We start from the raw sequence: 26,395 nt of genomic DNA on the forward strand, positions 1-26,395 counted from the left end.
TTTACCACTAGGAGCTTTCTCTACATTTTCCTTGTCTCTGTGTCTTTGAATAAATGTTTTCGAGGAAAAATTTTTTTTTTCAGTCAGTTGCTAAGACGATAGAGCAAAGATGTTCTATAGTATAAAATAAAAAATAGAAGAGTGTCAGTGACGACGACTAGAACCATTATCTTCCATCGGTCTGTAGCAAAGCAAATTGGCAAATTCGTAGTATGTTAATACGAGAAAAGTGTGAAGTAAAGAATCATAGACATCTTGTTCTAATCTCTTTCAAAAAATAAATGCCAAAGAAACTGTTTAGTAAACTTTAATTTAAAATAATTCATTACATCATTATAGTATAAGTAGAATGTCAGTGTACAACAGTCTTAACATAACGTCTTTTAATGGAATGTCTGTGAACCAGGTGTTTTCCTACCCAAAATTTCCTTCCAAAATTTTACGCTACTGTCAGGCTTCAAATCTATGTTTTAAGTCAACGAAATCGGTTAAACATTTTACGTTGAACCACTGTTTAACGTTGCTGTTGAGTATTCCAAGCCCACAATCGTTGTTTAATAGTCTTACTTGCAAATCCATTGCATGAGGATGAAATCAAATATAATTTATATGGAAACCAATTTATGTCAGCTACAGCTGTAGGAAATGTTGATATTTTAATAGTGAATTGTAATCTCAGCTACATCAGTACAAGAAAATTAATGTTCTTGTAAATGTAATTAAATACTTCAGTTTGTCTCCATTATTACAATTAGCATAATAATGATACTTATACTGTAAACGAGATTTTATTTTCCTTATGTCAATAGAAGCAAAAATTTTTGGTTCAGCAGTTGGTTGCAGTGCGACAGGTACAATTTTATCTCTGCTCAGTAGTTTTGGTGCGCACCGGCGATGGCGTTGTAGTCGCCATCGTGCTGCGGCTGCTGCGGGAGCAGTGCCTCCCGCTCGGCGGCGATGCGCTGATGTTCGGCGGCGATGCGTGCGTACTGCTCAGCGTGTTTCTGCTTGGCGGCCGCCACGGTCGGCGTGTCTGCCACGGGCAGGCTCACGATTGGGTGGAAGCCCTGCTTGTCTGCCGTGTACTCAACTGTGCGCACCTGGTACCGCGGGTCGATGTAGGCGAACGAACCTGCAAAACCCATCGGCTGCTTTCAACGACAGTCAAAACAATACGATCTACACTAGAAAACTCACCTAACAAAATATTAGTCACCATCTTAAAAGAGCCTATTGATCACTTTGGAAAGCTACTCGTATAGAAGGCAGTTATTTGGCCTTCCACTGGTGATGTAATGCTCAGTTTACACTAGCAAGTCATTGCAGTAATTTACTTGTGTGGAGGAACTTGTCGCGCGAGTTGCGAGTGTAAACATATCGCCAAGTCTACTTGCGACTGCAGCAATTCATTGCGGAAGTGACTTGCTGCACGTTTTCCGCTTCCAGTGTGCACACCACGCAAGAAGTATCTGCAAGTAACTTGCAGCTTTTAGAATTTATTTCTATTTCCTGCAAGTAGGAAGCGCAAGTTACGGTAAGTATGTCGTCTGCGTAACACTCATATTTAACATTTTACTTAATGTTGTGACTTAATTTTATGCAACCATCTTATGTATTATATGCAAACAAATTTCAGAAATGGAGGAGAAATGGGAATGGATGAAGCAGGATACAGAACATTTTATTGAAGCCGTGGAGAGCTACCCCGAAATACGGAACGTGCATAACTGGGACTTTAAGGATAGAATGAGGAAGGTGAGCGCATTAAATGAAATCTCGTCGATATTCGACACATCTGTGAAAGAAATACAGAGAACGTAGCATAACTTGAAGACACAACCCCTTTGCCACCTGCATCCACTCGCTTGTTGTTTGAGGAGTCTAGAAAAAGACGATGTGTAATTATTACATGTTCTATTTAATTTGCTTGTCACTTTCCATTTTATGAACCTTAGAAAAAAAAACATTTTTATACGCATATTCTATAAAATGCAGTTTATTTCAATAAAAATTTAATTTCATTGTGTGTTTTCACATACCTTCAAATAATATTCCCTTTTCAAGACGTCAAAAATGGCTCTACATACATCGGATACGATCAAAGAAATTGTGCTGACGGGAATATGAAACAAGTACATTAGGGAATTGTATGAGTCTCCTACAAAGAAAAGATTTCAAAATTCAAACTTTTTTTGGTTGTATGTTTCACATATATAAATGAAACGGCCTATTTAATTCGTAGCTCACCTGTAGCTATAAATCGTAGAGTGACTAGCAAACGTTGCTTTGCTGAAATAGCAGTACGGAAGTTTGTGTCTCGATTTGATATGACGGGCGCTATTAACGCCAACAAACACTCCAGATCATTCGAGGACATTCTGCAAAAGTTTTCAAAAGTATCCACGCTCTCCATACTAAGTTCTTGGAAAAGGTTATTATAGGCACCATTTTGCGATCTTCTCATTACCCACTCTCTAACCCAAATACTTCTCTTTTTCTTTTTCACGTTTTTCATTACAGTTACAAGAGCTGCAGCATTTCTCACTCGCCTACTTGTTATTTTATACTTAGGCTGACACTCGTAATGGTACTGAAAGCATATGTAAACAGTATCAGCAAGTTGTTGATGCAAGTTTCTTGCCATAGAACTTGCGGAAGAATCTTGCTTAATTCTTGCGGTGCTGTGTAAACACAGCTGCAAGCGGCTCGCAATAACTTGCAGCAATAACTTTTGCAAGCGACTTGCTAGTGTAAACCCAGCTTAAGGTATGGCAAGGAAGTGTCTTAATGTGGTATGTGTGTGTGTTCCAGTTAGTTGCATAGTATCAGGCAGTAACATGGGTCGACTTGAAGACATGACACAATGACAGAAAGGAGCTATCAGTAATGAATGCGCACATTACTACATTGTGAATTAAGTTGTCCGATTTTTCGGTATCAGTGCGGAATGTCCGATATGTTCACAAGGAAAGGTGTAATTCACGCAACCGTGTAGCACGGCATAAGAACAGTCGTCGTAAAAAGATCCTAACCAACAATGGCTGGAGACAAGTGTCAACACAATCAGTTTCAAAACAGACGGGAGCTGAGCTATTGGTGAATGCAGATCCACGTCAATCAGTTTCCAAGCGAACATCGCGAAGAAAACTGCATGAACATTTAGAGTCAGGTACACCACGCCTTACACTGCTAATCAAAACACCGCTGGTCAAGGGGTCGATTCCGACCACAGCTTAAATTTAGAACAAAAATCGTCATCAACGACAGCCCAATGCCTGTGGAGTACCATCATTCTGCCAACAGCCAGAAAGGAGCAGAAGATGGAATTATGGAAATACACAAACTCGTTAGCAGGAATGAGAGAACATAAATACTCTTTAAGCTCTGCAATAAATTTCAGCCAGTAACAGCGAATGTACTGTTCAAAAATGTCAAAAGGAAGAGGTAACTTTGAAAAGACCTGGAGATATTGGGTTGATATTGGCTGGATTATTTCGTGATGGGGCAGATATTTCGAAAGCAGATACTGGAGTGTAAGGTGTATGCAGGAGCCACAATTTACTAACGAAGAATATTAGGCTGAAGATCAAGTGAATGGTCAGGAAGAATCAAACTGTAAAGACGTGAGATACAGAAGTACTGCAGAATAATTATGGGTGCCTGAAGTTCTCGGATGTTAAAGATAGGGCGTTAATGAATAGCAGAGTAGGCAGTTTAGTTAGAGAGGATTGGGCATCTCTAAAACGGGCACTCAGAAGTTGGACAGAAAAAAAAAACATACGTACAAGGAAGGTAGCTTTGAATAAATATAGGGTGATACATCAACTGATGGACGATAGAAAGATGTGCACAAATTTTCAGGGACAGGCGGGAATAAAGGAATATAGTTCACTTAGAAATAATGTCAATGGGAGGAGCAGGGAAGCTAAAGTGAAAGAGCTGTAGGAAAATATATAGCAACCAAAAAGAAAATAATCGTTGAAAGGCAGATTCAGCACACCCAAAGACCTTCGGAGAAATTAACAGCGAGTACATCAACATTAAGAGCGCAAAGGGAACTTCATGTCAAACGCAGAGTAAATAGATGATGGATGAAAATAGTACATTCAGGGCCTCTAAGTGCGGCTAGAACTACACTCCTGGAAATTGAAATAAGAACACCGTGAATTCATTGTACCAGGAAGGGGAAACTTTATTGACACATTCCTGGGGTCAGATACACCACATGATCACACTGACAGAACCACAGGCACATAGACACAGGCAACAGAGCATGCACAATGTCGGCACTAGTACAGTGTATATCCACCTTTCGCAGCAATGCAGGCTGCTATTCTCCTATGGAGACGATCGTAGAGATGCTGGATGTAGTCCTGTGGAACGGCTTGCCATGCCATTTCCACCTGGCGCCTCAGTTGGACCAGCGTTCGTGCTGGACGTGCAGACCGCGTGAGACGACGCCTCATCCAGTCCCAAACATGCTCAATGGGGGACAGATCCGGAGATCTTGCTGGCCAGGGTAGTTGACTTACACCTTCTAGAGCACGTTGGGTGGCACGGGATACATGCGGACGTGCATTGTCCTGTTGGAACAGCAAGTTCCCTTGCCGGTCTAGGAATGGTAGAACGTTGGGTTCGATGACGGTTTGGATGTACCGTGCACTATTCAGTGTCCCCTCGACGATCACCAATGGTGTACGGCCAGTGTAGGAGATCGCTCCCCACACCATGATGCCGGGTGTTGGCCCTGTGTGCCTCGGTCGTATGCAGTCCTGATTGTGGCGCTCACCTGCACGGCGCCAAACACGCATACGACCATCATTGGCACCAAGGCAGAAGCGACTCTCATCGCTGAAGACGACACGTCTCCATTCGTCCCTCCATTCACGCCTGTCGCGACACCACTGGAGGCGGGCTGCACGATGTTGGGGCGTGAGCGGAAGACGGCCTAACGGTGTGCGGGACCGTAGCCCAGCTTCATGGAGACGGTTGCGAATGGTCCTCGCCGATACCCCAGGAGCAACAGTGTCCCTAATTTGCTGGGAAGTGGCGGTGCGGTCTCCTACGGCACTGCGTAGGATCCTACGGTCTTGGCGTGCGTCCGTGCGTCGCTGCGGTCCGGTCCCAGGTCGACGGGCACGTGCACCTTCCGCCGACCACTGGCGACAACATCGATGTACTGTGGAGACCTCACGCCCCACGTGTTGAGCAATTCGGCGGTACGTCCACCCGGCCTCCCGCATGCCCACTATACGCCCTCGCTCAAAGTCCGTCAACTGCACATACGGTTCACGTCCACGCTGTCGCGGCATACTACCAGTGTTAAAGACTGCGATGGAGCTCCGTATACCACGGCAAACTGGCTGACACTGACGGCGGCGGTGCACAAATGCTGCGCAGCTAGCGCCATTCGACGGCCAACACCGCGGTTCCTGGTGTGTCCGCTGTGCCGTGCGTGTGATCATTGCTTGTACAGCCCTCTCGCAGTGTCCGGAGCAAGTATGGTGGGTCTGACACACCGGTGTCAATGTGTTCTTTTTTCCATTTCCAGGAGTGTATTTGCTGACGTGACAAAAGACCAAGTGGAAGACATAGATGATACGGTATTAGAGATCGAATTTGAAACAGCTTTGAATGACTTTGGCAAGGTAGGAAGGAGAGACAACATTCTTTTGAAATACGAAACATCGTTCGGGGAAACTGGAAAAATACGGGATGTCCCATTTATCTTCACCATCCTAAATAGCTGTTTGTCCAGATGCAAATTACAAAATGTTTCAAGCAAATGTTCTTTAGCCGTCAGGGGGACACTTATAAGCATGACTGCGTTCGTTGTAGCTTTGCTTTTTACAAAGATATGAACAGCGGTGACTTTTTAAATGGCACCCTGTATTTTTTATTCGGTAATTCATTTCCTCTCCTAAAGACTTATTTAAAAATGTATCACAGTGTACCATTCACTGAAACACAACGTTATTAATTACATAACACAACACTAAATTTGAGCTTGGGATCACAAACTCGTCCAATTGCTGGAGTTGTCAGAAAACAAATGAAAACCAAGTGAAAACATAACACAAAATTGACTTTGACTGTCCTGTACCATTGCCCAGGAGTAGAACATTCAAAGGTGCTCAAAGTGGTGACCCTGGACACCGATACACTGTTGCACTCGTTGAATGAAAGAATTATTTACTGGCTCAGTGTTGCCTGCTGAAGAGAATTACAAGCAAGCACGATACGTTCTTGCATGTCCTCTGGAGCTGTTGGAATAACGCGATCGACAACGTCTTTAATCCAGCCCCAAAGAAAAATGTCCAGAGGATTTAAATCAGGAGACCTAGCACGCCAAATAACTGTTCCTCCTCGACCATTCTATCTGGCAGGAGACCTTCGGTTCAGAACGCGACGTGTACGCAAGGTATTATGTGCTGGACATCCATCGTGTTGATTCCACATAAGCATTCTGGTTCTAAGCGGTACTTCATCCAGAAGAGGAGGAAGAATTCGTCTGAGGAAGTTGGCATTACGCTGTGCCGTTTAGACTACCATTGATGAAATAAGGGCCAATAATTGTAGTACTAAGCATCTCATACCAGATGTTAACTCTCCATTGACGCTAATGTTCCACCTGTCTAAGCAATCGTGGGTTGTCGCTGAACCTTTAATGCATGTTCCTTGTATTTACCCGTCCTTTGTTTGAGAAGGAACATTCATCGGTAAACAGAACACTGGAGAAGAAGTTCAAGTTGGCGAGGATTTGCAGCTGTGCCCACTGATAGAAGTGTACACGGTTCTGCAAATCATTCCCATGCAGTTCTTGATGTAGATGTACACGGTAAGGATGGAACCGGTGACGTGTAAGAATACGATGTACACTGGTTTTAGGTATGCCAATCTCGTGTTCAAGCTGTCGTGTGCTCACATGTGGATTCACAGCAACGGAACCGAGAACAGTAACTTCGGCAGCTTCGTCTGCTCGAGTACTATGACGATTACGTTGTCGTGGGTTGAAACTTCCCGTTTCCTGAAGCGTCGCAACATGATGAGAAAACATTCGTCGGGAAGGTGGGTTCTTGTCAGGATATCGCTCTCTGTGCAATTGCGCTGCCTGCGTAGCATCTCGCCTACCTTCAACAACAACAATAAAAGAAACGTTATGCCGATGCAGTTTGTAGGAAGGACAGGCGTTACTGTATGTCTACTCTACACAACAGTATTTAAAAGGACTAAACTACCATACTAAATGTACATGTACATAAGAAAACAGTACTGTAATTACTGTTCTGCTAACTTACATTCCCCATAGATGAGTATCATTTCTACCTTCTCTTCGTTGGTGTACACTCTACTCACACAACTCTTCAACTGACGATGGTTGTCGGAATGACGGGTGTTCATTCAACTTATGTTTACATTTGTCCTCTGTCAATGTCAGCAGGTGGATGTATTCCATTACCCCGAGTACCAGCACTAAGCACTGGGAGCGTCAACTCAATGTTGTGTTATGTAATTAATGATGCTGTGTTTCACTGAATGGTACACTGTGATACATTTTTAAATAGGTCTTTAGGAGAGGAAATGAACTACCGAATAAAAAATACAGGGTGCCATTTAAAAAAGTCATACCGCTGTACATATCTTTGTGAAAAACAAAGCTACAACGAAGGCAATCATGCTAATTGATGTCCCCTGACGGCTGAAGAACATTTGTTTGAAACATTTTGTAATTTGCATCAGCACAAACAGTTATTTAGGGTGGTCAAGATAAATGGGACATCCTGTATATTATTCAAGTCAGTGTGTATAGTACATTAGATTGGAGACTATCGGACTTTCAGGAGACTATCAACCACACAATCCAGAGGACAGCAGGTGTAGATAAATTCGAGAATTATCTTAACAGCTCACACATACATTGCACACAATATACAGGAGAATGGAAAAGAAAATTGAAGGTTTGTTACATGACGATCAGTTTGTCTTTAAGGAACTTATATCACTGTGCTTAATAATGAAAGCAACACTTAACGAAAATCAAGATACTTTCATAGGATTGATTAATTGCTCTATGAAAAACGCTTGATGACGTAGCTTGGCGCAAGACATTTGAAATAATGAGAAAACTGTAGGGCAAGATGAGTAATGTGCTATATATACAAGAACCAAGACGGAACAATAAGAATGGAAGACGAAGAAGAAAGCGCTCAGTTAAAAAAAAGGTGTAAGACAGGAATATATTCTCTCCTGCTGTTACACATGAACATCGAAGAAGTAACGACGGAAATGAAAAACATTCATGAGTGCGATTAAAACATCAGGGAGAAAAGATGTCAATGGTAAGTTTCGCTGATGGAATTGTTATCCTCAGAAAAAAGTGAAGAACTATTTCAGGATCTCCTGAATGAAATGAACAGCTTATTGAGCACAGAATATCGATCGAGTATAAACCGAATGTAGACAAAAGTAAATAAATATACGATCAAAACTGATTCTGCTATAAGTGGAATAATTCTGTTACATACGGCGGATGAAACGAGGAGGATGTAAGCAACAGACTAGCACAGGCGAAGATGGAGTTCCTTGCTGAGAAAAGTTTACTTCTCTAAAGTATATGACTTAATTTGAGGAAGAAGTGTGTGAAAATGTACATATGAAGCACAGCATTCTATGGAAGTGAGTCACGGACTGTGAGAAAACCGGGAAAGACGTTTATGGAAGCGTTGGAGTTGTGTGTCTCATGTCAAGAAGTTTAAAATTAGGTGGACCTTTAACATAGTAGATGAGAAGGGTCTCCGCAGATTCGGCGATGGAAGGAGTATGTGGAAAACACTGATTAGACGTAGGAATTGAATGACAGGACGTGTGTGAAGACATCAGGGAATAGCTTCCATGGTATTAGAGGGAGCTGTAGAGGAGAAAACCTGTAGGGGAAAACAGAGATTTGAGTATAATGATTGAAGAGTTTTGATGTCCGTGTTTGTCTGAGATTAAGAAAAGATGGAGAGAAAGATTTACCTGGCCACATCAAAGCAGTCAGAAGACTGATGACAAAAAAAAAGCCACTGTCCACAGCGGTACATATACGAGGAGCGTTCCATATTGATTTACGCTTTATTTTCCCATTACTCATGGTGCGCCGTTTGGCTCATCATTATGCTGGAAGTATGTAGTACTTCGGTTTAACCGTAGGTGACAGGACAATCACTAGAAGTGTAATCCAGGACAGTAAAGTCCAATTTCCCAACAGCTGTGATTATGTGAGAGGACAACATGGATTTTAATCATCAAGGACAGCGCTGGACGATTTGGTTTCTATGAAAGGACGGTGTAAACGCTGCGGATCTTCACAGGCGATTAGTGGGTGTGTATGGAGAGGGCGCAAGCTTGGTCTTGCAACACGACAACGCTCGTTCCTACACGTGTCGCAAAACCTCGACTGCCATCTCTGAATTGGTATTGCAGGTAAAGCCACACCCAGTGTTTTCTCTTGACTTTGCCCCATTAACGTCTGTGTGTTCTCCCCGAACTACTTTTCTGGTTCAAATGGTTCAAATGGCTCTGAGCACTATGGGACTTACATCTATGGTCATCAGTCCCCTAGAACTTAGAACTACTTAAACCTAACTAACCCGAGGACAGCACACAACACCCAGCCATCACGAGGCAGAGAAAATCCCTGACCCCGCTGGGAATCGAACCCGGGAACCCGGGCGTGGGAAGCGAGAACGCTACCGCACGACCACGAGATGCGGGCTACTACTTTTCTGGAGTCTGTCGCACACATCGCAGGACATATACTCGCAGTTCCTTGAAGTTTGCAAAACGACCTCTCCATGCAGAGGTTTATTCATAGCCCTGAATAGGTGGTAATTGAGGAGCCAAGCCGGGAGAAAGCGATGGGTGTGGCACTACCTGGAACTCAGTTTCAGTGAGGGCAGATAGGCTTTCCGGTTTGTATGGCGACGAGCGCTGTCGTGTTGCAAAAGCACTTTTCGTGACGAATCATACTCTCAACACACTGCCACCAATCGTTTGTGAATGCCCACAGTGTTTACATCTCTCATCTACAGAAACTACATTGTTCACCGCTGTTCTTGATGATCACACTCCATGCTCACATAGTGACAGAAGTTGGGAAATTGCGCAATACTGTTCAGGGATTACACTTCTAGTGATCGTCCTCCCATCTACTGTTAGAGATGAATCAAATGATGCACCATGAATGATGGGGAAAAAATAAACTTTAAATCAGTATGGAACGCCCCTTGTAATTATACATCGTCAGTAGAAACCGGGCAGCAGCTGATTGGAAGCGTATACTATTGTCCGACAAGTCGTGATTTTGCTTCTTTTCAAACGATGCAAGGCAACGAGGGCACTGCCAGCCCAATGAGACGTTTAACTCGCAGTGGTGGCGGGTGTAGTTCAGGACTTTATGATTTTGTGAGCGTGATTTTCGTATCATGACTTAGGTCTAATCATTTCGATTATCGTTAACACGATCTAGAACGTTTGTTTTCACATTCTTCGTGGCCAAATGTTTTCTTTCCTTCCGGATCTTTATAACGAGTGTTGTGCAGACACTCCGGTCTTCCGAGATGACAAAATCCGTCTTCACAGGTCTGATTTTATGAATACTTAGGCATCCTGCCGCCCTCGGCTGGCCCTCGTATATCAACAGATCTTAATGTCCACAGAAAATGTCTGGGACTGTTTGGAACAACTGGTGAAATGTAACAATCATCATCCCCGGAATTTGCTGGCTCTGTCGGATCTAAGCATCAGTGAATGGCTTCTGCTGATATGTCATGCATGAAGAAACTCGTGGACTCTGTTCCTCGCCGAACTGAGACCTTAATCAAGACTCGAAGCGGTGTTACACGGCATTAGCGTGATGCTACCTGTTTGTGTGGTGTGCTGATTATATGAAATTTTGCAATTTACCACCACCATCAATTCATTTCGAAAAATGAAAACTTTTTTTCTCTCCAAGGTCCAATCGGTCGCTAAACTAAAACCACACTGAAAACGCAATGACGCTTTGCGCAGATGCGTTGCAGAGTGGGTCTAGTACGCCAGTCGATTGCGTCACGTAACGCTTTTCTGTTCTGAGCGCACAGTGAGAACGTAAAGATGTCTAGAACAATAGTGTCTCCTGCGAAGTGTGAAGTGCGTGCTGTCGTTCGATCTCTGCATCCTGCCGGTTTCCGCCCGATTTCATGCAGTCCACATAACGTAATTGTCTCGTGTGACAGTGGAGTGCAGCTTTGAAGCAGGACATGCAGACGTCCACGACGCAGGCGGTCAGAGAAGGAAGCGAGTGTCAACCGATGATCTTGTTCAACGAGTGGATCAGGCGATTCGAGAAAACTGACTACGAAGGGCAATTCAGAGCAAGCGAAGAGGAATATTGTCCCCAGGCTCTTCTTCATGACAATGATCGGCCGCACACTGCAGCGGCGACAATGACGTTCGTGCAGTATTTTCATTGGAAAAAAAATGGTTCAAATGGCTCTGAGCACTATGGGACTCAACATCTTAGGTCATAAGTCCCCTAGAACTTAGAACTACTTAAACCTAACTAACCTAAGGACATCACACACACCCATGCCCGAGGCAGGATTCGAACCTGCGACCGTAGCAGTCCCGCGGTTCCGGACTGCAGCGCCAGAACCGCTAGACCACCGCGGCCGGCTATTTTCATTGGAGTGTTCGATCAACCGCCATACAGCCCGGACCTGGATCCCCCTGATTTTCAACTCCTTGCTCACATGAACCACTATCTACGAGGACAGCATTGTGGCTCAGACAACGAGCTGCAGACCAGCGTAGAGAACTGGCGGGCAGCTGCTTCTATGATGAGGGTGTTAGAAATTTGGTACCACGCTGCGACAAATGTCTAAGAAGGAAACTTTCCCAAGTGTAAATAAACGATCTTGATGAAATTTGGCGAATGTGTAGAGGGGTCGAAAGAATGCAATACGTGTTTTTTTGTTTGTGTTTAGTTTCATTTTTAAGGGGGTACAACACATCCTGCAAGGTAATTTGGCATATTATGTTTAGACGAATATCTTCGAAACGGAAACATGTAAAAATGTCTTTCATATATAAGTGTGTATGTAATTAACGTTGTTGAAAAGTATGTAATCAAATTTGTAATAATTTGAAATTTTGCAATTTACCACCACCATCAATTTATTTCGAAAAATGAAAACTTTTACTACAGCATAAAGTATCTTTTGAGCCACATTTTTTCACGTGTAATAAAGCACGTTTCTGGGCTACCACTTCTGGTACATAAGCTGTACACAACGTGCTGTCGGAGTATTTTCAGCCACCTAATTAAAATATCTGAACATTCATTACCATTCAAATTATTTATTTTACTTATATTTGCAAAAAAATCTATGTTTCAAGCATTTCTTTATAGATTATCATTATTGCAATGATTTTGCAACATAGTGATTAGTTACTTATTATTTTTAATTAACGAAATACACGTTTGTGAAACGGTAAACTAAAGAACCAAAAAAGAACAAGAATGTAAAAATGACAGTTTAAAACATAAAACAAATAAAAAATTAAAACACTAACACATGTTTATATATTTGAAAGAGATATGTTGAAAATTCTCTGTCAGTGCACTGCGTACAGCTTATTTTCCAAAAATGCTATTCAACACCCTAGCTTTATTACACGTGGACGTATGTGGCTCGAAAGTTTCTTTAACTTTTGTTGTAACAGAAGTTTTCATTTTGCAAAATAAATTTGTGTGGTACACCGCAAAATTTCAAATTATTATAAAAGTTGATTATACAGTTTTCATGAACTATTACATATCGACCTTTATACCAAATACATTTTTATATATCGCCGTTCTGAAGGTATTCCCTCCGAACCTAACATTCCAAAATAGTGTGTTTTACCTTTTAAAAACAATACTGGACACGCACAAAAAAATATATATAGTGTTACTTTGCCCCTTTATACACCCGCCAAGTACCATCAAGAACGTTTATCTACACTTGCAAATGTTCCCTTCTACGTCTGAGTAGCGACTATGTATAAAAGTAGGTGGAAGGTGTAGCTAAATGTTGCAAATCAAACATTTTTAGGGTTCCGTGCCTCAATCTGTAAAAACAGTACAGAATCGTTTTGTTGTCTGTCTGTCGGTCTGTAGGACTGTAAAGAACCCTTTTTCCCACAAACGGGTAAACGTAACAAGCTCAAATTTATGCCACATATTAAATTCCGAAGTCCCTTGGCGGTTGAAAAATTTCAAGTCTCTAAGTCAGTTCAGTTAAAAGATACAGTCAGTTACGTCAGATATTTCGATAATCGAAAACTCACTCATCCAAATCCGTAGGGTGCTTCACTTTGAACTAGAATCATGAAATTTGGCAAGAAGCAAAGTTTCACAGTACAAGTAAAGTAAAATATCTTAAAGTTGTTAAATTGTAATTGTATCACATCAAAAGTATGTTTGCTATTTCAATATACATGTCTTTCATCATCCGTTAAAAGCATAATCGACGAAGATTGCTGCATCGAAACATAATATATACACTCATGCTCATAAATTAAGGCTATGCCGATACACGGTGAAACAACACTCTGTTGGGCAGTTCACGAGTTGAAATCACCTCGGGGTATGACCATGCGGTGCATTTCACCTGCCGTCGTCGCACGGTGACGCTGGCAGCAATCCACATACGCAGAAGTGTGTTGGTGCATGTCAAAGTACGGTGCAGCGAATAAGTGTGCACACGTTTTTAGACGTGCTAATGATGACTGTGTGTTGGAAATGGCTCAAAGAACACATATTGATGACGTTATGAGAGGTAGAATACTAGGGTGACTGGAGGCTGGTCATCAAACACAGCAGGTCGTAGCACGGGCCCTCCGTGTGCCACAAAGTGTGATCTCAAGATTATGGCAACGATTCCAGCAGACAGGAAACATGTCCAGGCGCTACAGTACAGGACGTCGACAGTGTATAACACCACAAGAAGACCGATATCTCACCATCAGTGCCCGCAGACTGCCACGGAGTACTGCAGGTAGCGTTGCTTGGGACCTTACCGAAGACACTGGAACAGTTGTCTCCAGACACACAGTCTACAGACGACTGAACAGACTTGGTTTATTCGCCCGCAGACCTGCACGGTGCATTCCACTGACCCCTGGTCACAGGAGAACCCGTAAAGCGTGGTATCAAGAACACAGTACATGGTCATTGAAACAGTGGTCCCAGGTTATGTTCACGGACGAGTCCAGGTATAGTCTGAACAGTGATTCTCGCTGGGATTTTGTTGTGTACACAGTTCCGCGTAGTCAGCGCGTACACAACTTTCCCACTAGAGCGCGCCCCGCTAAGCACAACAGCGCAGGCGCAGCGCTCGTCCGTCTCTGCACTACGAGATAGAGACGGAACAAATTCTGCTTCCGCCGATCCGCGTATTAATATGTAATGCAACCAATAAGAATGCTGCTAACGTAGAACCTTTTCTCCTCGCGGATCACACTCGCGCAATGATACATGAACGCGCGAGGTATTATAACGAGTGTACAGACCTCCGATTAGTCAGTCTGCATGAGTTCTACATTTGTCTGTACCAGTCTATAGTCAAGTTTCAGTCTGCGCCTAATAGTATTACCATATTCCTGTACATGGCCATGAAGATAAATGTATAGACACTTTTGTCAAGTATCAGAGATATACGAGGTGCATTCAAGTTCTAAGGCCTCCGATTTTTTTTCTCCGGACTAGAAAGAGATAGAAACATGCGCATTGTTTTAAAATGAGGCCGCGTTCATTGTCAATACGTCCCAGAGATGGCAGCACCGTACGGCAGATGGAATTTTACCGCCAGCGGCGAGAATGAGAACTGTTTTAAATACTTAAAATGACGACGTTTTCCTTACTTGAACAGCGTGCAATCATTCGTTTCCTGAATTAGCGTGGTGCGAAACCAATTGAAATTCATCGACAGTTGAAGGAGACATATGGTGATGGAGTTATGGATGTGTCGAAAGTGCGTTCGTGGGTGCGACAGTTTAATGAAGGCAGAACATCGTGTGACAACAAACCGAAACAACTTCGGGCTCGCACAAGCCGGTCTGACGACATGATCGAGAAAGTGGAGAGAATTGTTTTGGAGGATCGCCGAATGAGTGTTGAACAGATCGCCTCCAGAGTTGGGATTTCTGTGGGTTCTGTGCACGCAATCCTGCATGACGACCTGAAAATGCGAAAAGTGTCATCCAGGTGGTTGCCACGAATGCTGACGGACGACCACATGGCTGCCCGTGTGGCATGTTGCCATGCAATGTTGACGCGCAACGACAGCATGAATGGGACTTTCTTTTCGTCGGTTGTGACAATGGATGAGACGTGGATGCCATTTTTCAATCCAGAAACAAAGCGCCAGTCAGCTCAATGGAAGCACACAGATTCACCGCCACCAAAAAAGTTTCGGGTAACCGCCAGTGCTGAAAAAATGATGGTGTCCATGTTCTGGGACAGCGAGGGCGTAACCCTTACCCATTGCATTCCAAAGTGCACTACGGTAACAGGTGCATCCTACGAAAATGTTTTGAAGAACAAATTCCTTCCTGCACTGCAACAAAAACGTCCGGGAAGGGCTGCGTGTGTGCTGTTTCACCAAGACAACGCACCCGCACATCGAGCTAACGTTACGCAACAGTTTCTTCGTGATAACAACTTTGAAGTGATTACTCATGCTCCCTACTCACCTGACCTGGTTCCTAGTGACTTTTGGCTTTTTCCAACAATGAAAGACACTCTCCGTGGCCGCGCATTCACCAGCCGTGCTGCTATTGCCTCAGCGATTTTCCAGTGGCCAAAACAGACTCCTAAAGAAGCCTTCGCCGCTGCCATGGAATCATGGCGTCAGCGTTGTGAAAAATGTGTACGTCTGCAGGGCGATTACGTCGAGAAGTAACGCCAGTTTCATCGATTTCGGGTGAGTAGTTAATTAGAGAAAAAATCGGAGGCCTTAGAACTTGAATGCACCTCGTATGTGAGAATAAGATTAACGTACCAATACCAAAGGAACTTCAGATTCTCAATTGTAAATAGCATCCAGAACCAAGTTAAGAAATTTTTTGCTTGTTATTATTTTAATAAATGTGTGTGAAAATTAATCAAGTTCTGTTTAAAGTTGGTCACTGTCAATCTGCTACTCTAAGAGTGCAAGTGGCATTTCTATCGTCTGACCTAATGGCAGAAGATAAACACGCCACGATAAGACCACGAGACATATAGCTGACACTCGCCTACTTCGTTAGAGCGACGAGTCAAATAATCTGATGGTGTGTGTACCGGAGGTCTTACAGTACGCACACCACAGTTTTCATTTGGCGTGAACCAAGAACCAGGCATCAACCCCTTAATGACCCTGAAGGGGACCTGTATGGACGTCGTGGTTTGATGGTGTGGGGTGGGATTATGATTGGTGCATGTAACCCCTTCATGTCTTTGACAGAGGAACTGTAATTGGTCAGGTGTTTCGGGACATCATTTTGCACCAGTATGTCGGCCGTTTCAGGGGTGCAGTGGGTCCCACCATCCTCCTGATGGATGATAACGCACGGCACCACCGAGCTGCCATCGTGGAGGAGTACCTTGAAACGGAAGATATCAGGCGAATGGAGTGGCCTGCCTGTTCTCCAAACCTAAACCCCATCGACCACGTCTAAGATGCTCTCGGTCGACGTATCGCTGCACGTCTTCAAACCCCTAGGACACTTCAGGAACTCCGACAGGCACTGGTGCAAGAGTGGGAGGCTAAACCCCAGCATCAGTTCGACCATCTGATACAGAGTATGCCAACCCGTTGTGCGGCCTGTGTACGTGTGCATGGTGATCATATCCCATATTTATGTCGGGGTACATGCCCAGGAAACAGTGGCGTTTTGTAGCACATGTGTTTCGGGACGGATTCCTCAACTTATCACCAATACCATGGACTTACAGATCTGTGTCGCGTGTGTTCCCTATGTGCCCATGCTATTAGCGCCAGTTTTGTGTAGTGCCATTTTGTGTGGCACCACATTCTGCAATTATCCTTAAAAAATGGCTCTGAGCACTATGGGACTTAACATCTATGGTCATCAGTCCCCTAGAACTTAGAACTACTTAAACCTAACTAACCTAAGGACAGCACATAACACCCAGCCATCACGAGGCAGAGAAAATCCCTGACCCCGCCGGGAATCGAACCCGGGAACCCGGGCGTGGGAAGCGAGAACGCTACCGCACGACCACGAGATGCGGGCCCAATTATCCTTAATTGGTTCAAATGGCTCTGAGCACTATGCGACTTAACTTCTGAGGTCATCAGTCGCCTAGAACTTAGAAGTAATTAAACCTAACTAACCTAAGGACAGCACACACATCCATGCCCGAGGCAGGATTCGAACCTGCGACCGTAGCGGCCGCGCGGTTCCAGACTGTAGCGCCTAAAAGCGCTCGGCCACCACGGCCGGCGCTATCCTTAATTTATGAGCATGAGTGTATATTGCAGTCATGTTGTAGTAAGTAAATAAAAATGTTTTATTAAATCATCTCTCTCTACATATGTAAATTTAACTCCCCTGCTCGCTTCTTTTTTTTACGTACGGGGCAGTCTGAGGAACTACTGTAGAGAATTTGATACAATCTTGCAATTCCCGGTTTCAATATCTTGCCAGTATCGATACCGATAACAGGCAAAAACCATTAGGATTCTCGATTACCAGGATCGATGAACTATAAAACTAACTTCGCACAGAACTCTCAGTGCGCGAGTCCTACCCGCACTTGACCAGTTTTTTACTTTTGCTGTGGTTTCCATTTCACGGCCGATAGCCGTCGTAGTAACGTGTTTTGGATTCACGCGAGAAAGAAGAAGAAATGACGGTTACTGACCCCTGACGACGCCGGAGCCGTCGCTCTCCTCGTTGTGAGTGCGGTCGATGTGTCCGGGGTAGCGGCCGGCCACGTAGACGAAGCTGTACGGCTGTGGCGGGCCCTCCGTGGTGGTGGTCGGCAGCGAGCCGTCGGCGGCCACGAAGCGCCCCCAGGACGGCGCGCACAGCGCGGACACCAGGAGCGGCACGAACAACAGCGACGGGGCCTGCACACAGGGGGAGCAGCGTGCTGCCGTTAGCGACCTTGCCGAGGCACTTGTATGGCAGTTCCACACTGCTATTAAAGACTAAGCAAATTAACATTTCATTGTAAACTGACACTCTTCCCCACACTGGGGCTCGAACCTTGAAGTGCAAGGTTCCGAGTTTGAGTCGAGATCCTTTAAACAGTTTTAATCTTCCAGGAAGTTTCAAACCAATGTACACACAACGGTCAGCGTGAAACATTAACTCGAGACTATACGAGCTGTCTCTTCTGAAGTTCGGCGCTATGTGTAGGTAACACATGTAACCAGTGGATTTTTGAATTTCATAAGAGTTGTTGTACCAGCAAGTAGTTTTCGAGTCACTGCATGCTCGTCGTCACCAGCCAAGTGCACGTAAGTATTTTGTGTGTGTGTATGGGGGGGGGGGGGGCTCGAGAAAGAGAGAAAGAGGGTGGAGAGGGAGAGAGAGAGGGAGAGGGAGAGAGAGAGAGAGAGAGAGAGAGAGAGAGAGAGAGGAGAGACTGTGTGTCTGACCTGACTAAAATATACAGTGCTGAAAAAAAAAAAACTAGTACATCTGAAAAGCCAACGTCGATTTTGACCCGCCACGTGGGGGACAGTATGAGGGTCACTCCGAAAGAAATGCACACTATTTCTTTTGAAATCCATCTTTTATTCTACATGTTTGAAAGTTTTACAGTTTGTAGATATATCATTTAGGAACAATATTTTCATTTCTCCACATAATTTCCATCCCTCTCAGCTGCCTTACACCATCTTGGAACCAGCGACTGTATACACTCACGGTAAAATTCTGGACCAACCTGTTGGAGCCACTGTTTGGCAGTGTGCACAAGAAAGTCATCATCTTCAAATCTTGTTCCACGAAGAGAGTCTTTCAGTTTCCCAAAGATATGATAGTCATATGGAGCCAGGTCAGGACTGTAAGGCGGCTGTTTCAGTGTTGTCCATCCGAGGTTTGTGATCACTTCCATGGTTTTTTGACTGCCATGTGGCTGTGCATTGTCGTGCAACAGCAAAACATCCTGCTTTTGCCGATGTGGTCGAACACGACTCAGTCGAGCTTGAAGTTTCTTCAGTGAGGATCCACTTGGCATGATGTCTGCAAGCAAGAGTCCTTCGGAATCGAAAAACACTGTAGCCATAACTTTTCCAGCAGAAGGTGTGGTTTTGAAATTTTTTTTTTCTTGGGTGAATTTGCATGATGCCACTCCATTCATTGTCTCTTCGTCTCTGGTGAAAAATAATGGAGCCATGTTTCATCATCTGTCACAATTCTTCCAAGAAATTCATCTCCACCATTCTCGTTCTGTTCCAAAACTTCGCTGCATACCGTTTTTCTTGTTCCTTTGTGAGTAACTGTCAACATCCTGGGAACCTACCGGGCACAAACCTTTTTTAACGCCAACACTTTCAGTATTCTGCAAACACTTCCTTCCCCTATCCCAACGCAGCGTAACAATTCGTTTACTGTGATGCGTCTGTCAGCAGTCGCCAGTTCGTTAGCTCTCTGCACATTGTCTGGAGTGTGTGCAGTACGAGGCCTGCCGCTGTGAGGACAATCCTCAATATTGCCGTGCCCACTTTCATCACGTAACCTGCTTGCCCACCGACTAACTGTACTGCGATCTACAGCAGCAGCATCTCCATACACCTTTTTCAACCTCTTGTGGATGTTTCCCACTGTCTCGTTTTCACAGCACAGGAATTCTATGACAGCACGTTGCTTCTGACGAACGTCAAGTGTAGCAGCCATCTTGAAGATATGCTGTGACGGCGCCACTCACGGGAACAGGTTGAACTAAGTTTGAAAACAAGTGGGAAGGACGTATCTACACACTGTAAAGCTTTCACACACGCAGAATGAAAACTGTATTTTTACAAAAATAGTGTGCATTTCTTTTGGAGTGACCCTCGTACATGCACTGATAATTGTTTCAACGTCGTCCGCCAAGATGGTTTAAATGGCTCTAAGCACTATGGGACTTAACATCTGAGGTCATCAGTCCCCTAGACTTACAACTACGTAAACCTAACTAACCTAAGGACATCACACAGATCCATGCCCGAGGCAGGATTGGAACCTGCGACCGTAGCAGCAGCGCGGTTCCGGACTGAAGCGCGTAGAACCGCTCGGCCACAACGGCCGGCTGTCCGCCAAGAGATAGCGTAGTGGCACAACTGCCAAAGCACCATCTGTGTCTATCCTTTAATAGAGAATGTTCACTATTAGAAGGTTCATTCTGGTGCAAACGTTTGAAGCAAGCAGGCAACCGTGCCACACAGACGCACTGCCACTTCCTACAGCCAGCTGAGCGACTTTGAAATGGATTATACTGTGGCCTTCCGAGTGGCTGGATACTCCTTTTAGAGAATTGCCACACACGTTGGACGTGCCGTGTCAGTTGTGCAACGATGCTCGTATCAGTGATAACGTGAACATTCTCATACACACAGACACGAGGTTCTAGAAGACGTCCACGCAGCGCAGACGCCTGCCGGGATTGTTGTAATGTAAGGACACCAACCACAGCACAGATAAGAGGGCATGTGAGCTCACGTGTTTCAACATGAGCTGTTGTTAATCGGTTATTAGCAGTGGGACTACGTGCACACACACCTCTAACCTATCTACCACACACGCCACAGCATCGACGTGCACAGCTTCCCTGGTGCTGTGAGAGGACCACCTGGAGATGGAATGGCGCGCCGTGGTTTTCAGCGATGAAAGCAAATTCTGCCCCCATGCAAGTGATGATCGTTTGCGCGAACGACGTAGACTTGGTGAGCGCTGCCTCAGAGTGCATTTGTCCAAGAAACACCGATTCCATCCCAGGTCTTATGGCCTGGCGTGCGACAAGCTACAACTCTCGTTCCCTTTGGTGTTTCTGGAAGGGACGCTAACCAGCGCACAGTATGTGTAGAATGTTATTCAGCTAGTTCTTTTCTTGTTCTTCCTATAAGAAGATTATGTGTTGTTTCAAAAGGATAAAGCTCGTCCACACACTGCCCTAGAAACACAACGTGCTCTGCAACACGTGCAGCAACTTTACTGACCAGTATCATCTCCAGACTTGTCTCCAATCGAGAGCGTGTGGGATATCCCGGGACAAGAAGTGACTTATGCGACTCGTCAACCAACATCTATTACAGAACTACGTGGGCAGGCCGAGCAGGCGTGGAATAACGTATTTCAGGACAGTACGCGCTATCTGTACCATCGACTGGATGCTGGAGTCAGTGATTGAAGTGCCGCCGCTAGAGCCTATGCTACGTACTAACAAATGTGTTTCAGCACTGGTCGGTACCTGGTACCTCAGAGCCACATATGCACTATTTCAACAATAAATATTGAGTGAATTGGATGCTACTAAAAGGGCATACTATGTTTTTCCTTCAGTGTTCATTCTGGAAATAATTTTCTCATGAACACGCCATGTAATCACAGTGACCCTATAGCCGAGCTGCACATGATCCAGAAAACACAGGGGGTTTCAAATAGAACATACGTATCACGAGGGTCACTCCAAAAGAAATGCACACTATTTTTGTAAAAATACAGTTTTCATTCTGCATGTGTGAAAGCTTTACAGTGTGTAGATACATCATTCCCACTTGTTTTCAAACTTAGTTCAACCTGTTCCCGTGAGTGGCGCCGTCACAGCATATCTTCAAGATGGCTGCTACACTTGACGTTCGTCAGAAGCAACGTGCTGTCATAGAATTCCTGTGCTGTGAAAACGAGACTGTGGGAAACATCCACAAGAGGTAGAAAAAGGTGTGTGGGGATGCTGCTGTGGATCGCAGTACAGTTAGTCGGTGGGCAAAGGTTACGTGATGAAAGCGGGAACGGCAATATTGAGGATTTCCCTCGCAGAGGCAGGCCTCGTACTGCACACACTCCAGACAATGTGCAGAGAGTTAACGAATTGGTGACTGCTGACAGACGCATATGTGACGACACTGAAGGAACTTCAAGCTCGACTGAGTCGTGTTCGACCACATCGGCCAAAGTAGGATGTTTTGCTGTTGCACGACAATGCACAGCCACATGTCAGTCAAAAAACCATCGAAGCGATCGCAAAACTCGAAAGGACAACACTGAAACACCCGCCTTACAGTCCTGACCTGGCTCCATGTAACTATCATATCTTTGGGAAACTGAAAGGCTCTCTTCGTGGAACAAGGTTTGAAGATGATGACTTCCTTGTGCACGCTGCCAAACAGTGGCTCCAACAGGTTGGTCCAGAATTTTACCGTGAAGGTATACAGTCGCTGGTTCCAAGATGGCGTAAGGCAGCTGAGAGGGATGGAAATTATATGGAGAAATGAAAATATTGTTGCTAAAGGATATATCTACACACTAAAACTTTCAAACATGTAGAATAAAAGAGGGATTTTTTAAAAAAAATAGCGTGCATTTCTTTTGGAGTGACCCTCGTACAAAGTATTATGTTGTCAAAACTATCGATCACTGAACAACGACTCAGTTATTCGAGGAACAAATACATTGTCTAGTTTATATTCATTGCCGCTAGATGTCGGTTGTCTTCTCTTTTTTGGTTAGCGCCACATATTATAAAATGGCTATACCGCAGCAGAAATCATTTTGTGTTCTCGAGATTCCAAAGTGGAATTCCATGATTACAGTGCAAAAAGTTTCATGGTGAGATTCCAAACTGATCTTCCGAATGAATGGAACACTCGCAGATGGCATCGACAGTTTTTAGAGACAGGCAGTGTATGTAAAGGAAAGAGTACCCTCGTTTTCTAACGTGGTCCTAAGAAATCATCTCGTCACACCAGTCGGGAGTTACAACTGTCTACAACAACAATTAGGCGTGTTTTGAGATGTTGATTGGTTATGAAGCCATAGTTACAACTGTTACAGGCTCTACGTCATGACGGCAAACACAAACGCGTGGCATTTCCTGACGAGCTTCATAATGCTGTTGACAATGATAACACTTTCTCCCAAAGCATCGTTTTCAGTGATGAAGCGACTTTCCACCTTGTTGGGAAAGTAAACAAACACATTGTTGGAATTTGGGGCCTACAGAACTCACATGCACACCCTGAACATGTATGAGATTCACCCAAAGTCAATGTGCGATCTGTTTACGACCCATTCTTCTTTGATGGAAACACGATTAATTGTCAGAAGTATCTTGTTATGTTACAAAATTGGTTGTTTCCGAGGCTTAACGAGGACAACTTTATTTTTCAACAAGATGGAGCACGCCCTCACAGGAACGGCCAAGTGCGTAAATAACTGAATGAAGCTCTACGAAATTGGATTGGCCGTCAAACAGCCGGCGACTTAGTACTTCTCAGCTTGCCTCCACGGTCACCGGATCTGACGCCCTGTTAATTCTTCCTTTGCAGTTTCATTAAGGCCAACGTCTATGCACCAACAGTAGCACAGAATCGAGAAGAGTTAAAGAACCGGGTCCATGCTGCCATAACTACAACGACGGTGGACATGCACGAATACGCGAGGAATTCGAGTGTCGATATGATATTGTTCGTTTCACGGGTGGAGCATATATTGAAGACCTGTAATCTAAACTTGAGAAACTCGTAAATGTGTGTCCGATGTTTCATGTGTGTGAATTGCTAAGGGACCGAACTACTGCGGTCATCGGTCCCTAGATTTACATACTACTTAAACTAACTTATGCTAATAACGACACACACACACACGGCCGAGCGAGGACTCGAACCTACGGCGGGAGGGGCCGCGCAATCCGCCACATGAGGCCACAAACCGCGCAGCTAGTCCGAGCGGCATGTTTCATGATTATATGTCTTACAGTTTAATAAATATATGTCTTCGAAGTATGTATATTCATTTTGAACCATCTTGTAATGTTTCTGATAACACCTCAGTCTGATGATGAGACTGCATTTGGCTCAAAACTACACTGCCTGAAAAAAGAAAAAAATGAAAAAGAAACAACTGAAGCACCCAGAAGGGGATGAGGAAACGAACACTTTACGGGGTGAGAGGTTATGTGAAGTCATTGAAATTGTTACAAAAGCGAGTCAAATTTACAAAGACCTTTGCAGTATAAGTCCTGTTACTAGTATGATGTTACACCCCTCCCGGCCTGGATGTATGCACTAATACACTAAAGGAGGGTGTCGTGAAGGAGTCGTATCCCCTCCTGAACCTAGCTGGATATCCTGGATACTGGTACTGGGGCAAAGCTGATGTCAGAGCTGGTCCCACACGTTGTATTGGGGGTAGATGTGGGATCTTCCTGGCCATGGGAAAACTCAACATCACACAGACAGTTCATAGAGACTATGTGCCATGTGTGGGCGAGCATTGTCCTGCAAAGTACACTACTGACCATTAAAACTGCTACACCACGCAGATGTCGTGCTACAGACGCGAAATTTAACCGACAGGAAGAAGATGCTGTGATATGCAAATGATTAGCATTTCAGAGCATTCACACAAGGTTGGCGCCGCTGGCGACGCCTACAACGTGCTGAAATGACAAAAGTTTCCAACGCGTACCATCACGTTTCCGATTTTGATAAAGGTCGGATTGTAGCCTGTCGCGATTGCTGTTTATCGTATCGCGACATTGCTGCTCGCGTTGGTCGAGATCCAATGAATGTTAGCAGAATATGGAATCGCTGGGTTCAGGACGGTAATACAGAACGCCGTGCTGGATCCCAAAGGCCTCGTATCACTAACAGTCCAGATGACAGGCATCTTATCCACATGGCTGTAACGGATCGTGCAGCCACGTCTCGATCCCTGAGTTAACAGATGGGGACGTTTGCAAGACAACAACCATCTGCACCAACAGTTCGACGACGTTTGCAGCAGAATGGATTATGAGCTCGGAGACTATGGCTGCGGTTACCCTTGACGCTGCATCATAGACAGGAGCGCCTGCGATGGTATACTCAACGACGAACCTGGGTGCACGAATGGCAAAACGTCATTTTTTCGGATGAATCCAGGTTCTGTTTACAGCATCATGATGGTCGCATGCGTGTTTGGCGACATCGCGGTGAACGCACATTGGAAGCGTGTATTCGTCATCGCCATACTGGCGTATCACCCGGCGTGATGGTATGGGGTGCCATTGGTTACACGTCTCGGTCACCTCTTCTTCGTATTGACGGCGCTTTGAAGAGTGGCCATTACATTTCAGATGTGTTACGACCCGTGGCTCTACCCTTCATTCGAGCTCTGCGAAACCCTACATTTCAGCAGGATAATGCACGACCGCATGTTGCAGGTCCTGTACGGCCCTTTCAGGATACAGAAAATGTTCGACTGCTGCCCTGGTCAGCACATTCTCCAGATCTCTCACCAATTAAAAACGTCTGATAAATGGTGGCCAAGCAACTGGCTCGTCACAATACGCCAGTCACTACTCTTGATGAACTGCGGTATCGTGTTGAAGCTGCATGGGCAGCTGTACCTGTACACGCCATCCAAGCTATGTTTGACTCAATGCCCAGGCGTATTACGGCCAGAGGTGGTTGTTCTGGGTACTGATTTCTCAGGATCTATGAACCCAAATTGCGTGAAAATGTAATCACATGTCAGTTCTAGTATAATATATTTGTCCACTGGATACCCGTTTATCATCTGCATTTCTTCTTAGTGTAGCAATGTTAATGGCCAGTAGTGTAGCTCCACAACACTGTCGCATGAGAGGTAATATGTGAAGACCCACAATGTCCTTGACGTACAGTTGTGCCCTCAGAGTTTACTCACTCATTGCCATCCGTGACCTGAACTCATACCTGATGGCTGTGTCTCTCCAAACACTGGAAAATTTGGACCTCCCAGCAGGCAGCCACCATGCTAGCCAACGATGGTCCCCTGGGGTAGTGCAGAACCACGATTCATAACCGATCACAGTGCAACACCATTTATCAGCAGTCCATACTTCCCAGTCACGGCTCCACCACCCCACGCTGCTGTTTGTATTGTAGTGGTAATGACAGTCTGCACATGGGAGGGCAATTCCCTATTGCTGCTACTTTGCTCTGACTAATGGTCCGGGATGACGCAGAATGTTAAAGGGAGTCCACTACTTATCGGGTGGTAAGCACAGATGCGAAGGTGTTACAGTATGCTTGGTGCGCAATATGGCAGTCCTCCCTTGAGTTGCTCAGACCAGAACCGCAGCGACGAATATGCCTGTCCCCACCTTCCCATGCAATCCAGTATCGGGTTTCTTCCACTTTCACGTCCC

At 44.7% G+C, this 26,395-nt stretch overlaps 1 protein-coding gene across 1 annotated transcript in view; it reads right to left on the reverse strand.

Moving 5' to 3' along the window:
- Positions 1-291: 291 nt before the first annotated feature.
- LOC126100324 (uncharacterized) overlaps positions 292-26,395 on the reverse strand; it is a 129,412-nt gene continuing 103,308 nt past the window's right edge. The window contains exons 2-3 of the mRNA XM_049910938.1: positions 17,936-18,143; positions 292-1,132 (exon numbers count right to left, since the gene is read on the reverse strand). Coding sequence (XP_049766895.1) covers positions 870-1,132; positions 17,936-18,143 — 471 coding nt within the window. The 3' untranslated portion in view covers positions 292-869. The remainder of the gene's footprint in view (positions 1,133-17,935; positions 18,144-26,395) is intronic.

This window comes from Schistocerca cancellata, chromosome 9, assembly GCF_023864275.1.
Source record: "Schistocerca cancellata isolate TAMUIC-IGC-003103 chromosome 9, iqSchCanc2.1, whole genome shotgun sequence".
Classification (NCBI taxonomy): Eukaryota; Metazoa; Arthropoda; class Insecta; order Orthoptera; family Acrididae; genus Schistocerca; species Schistocerca cancellata.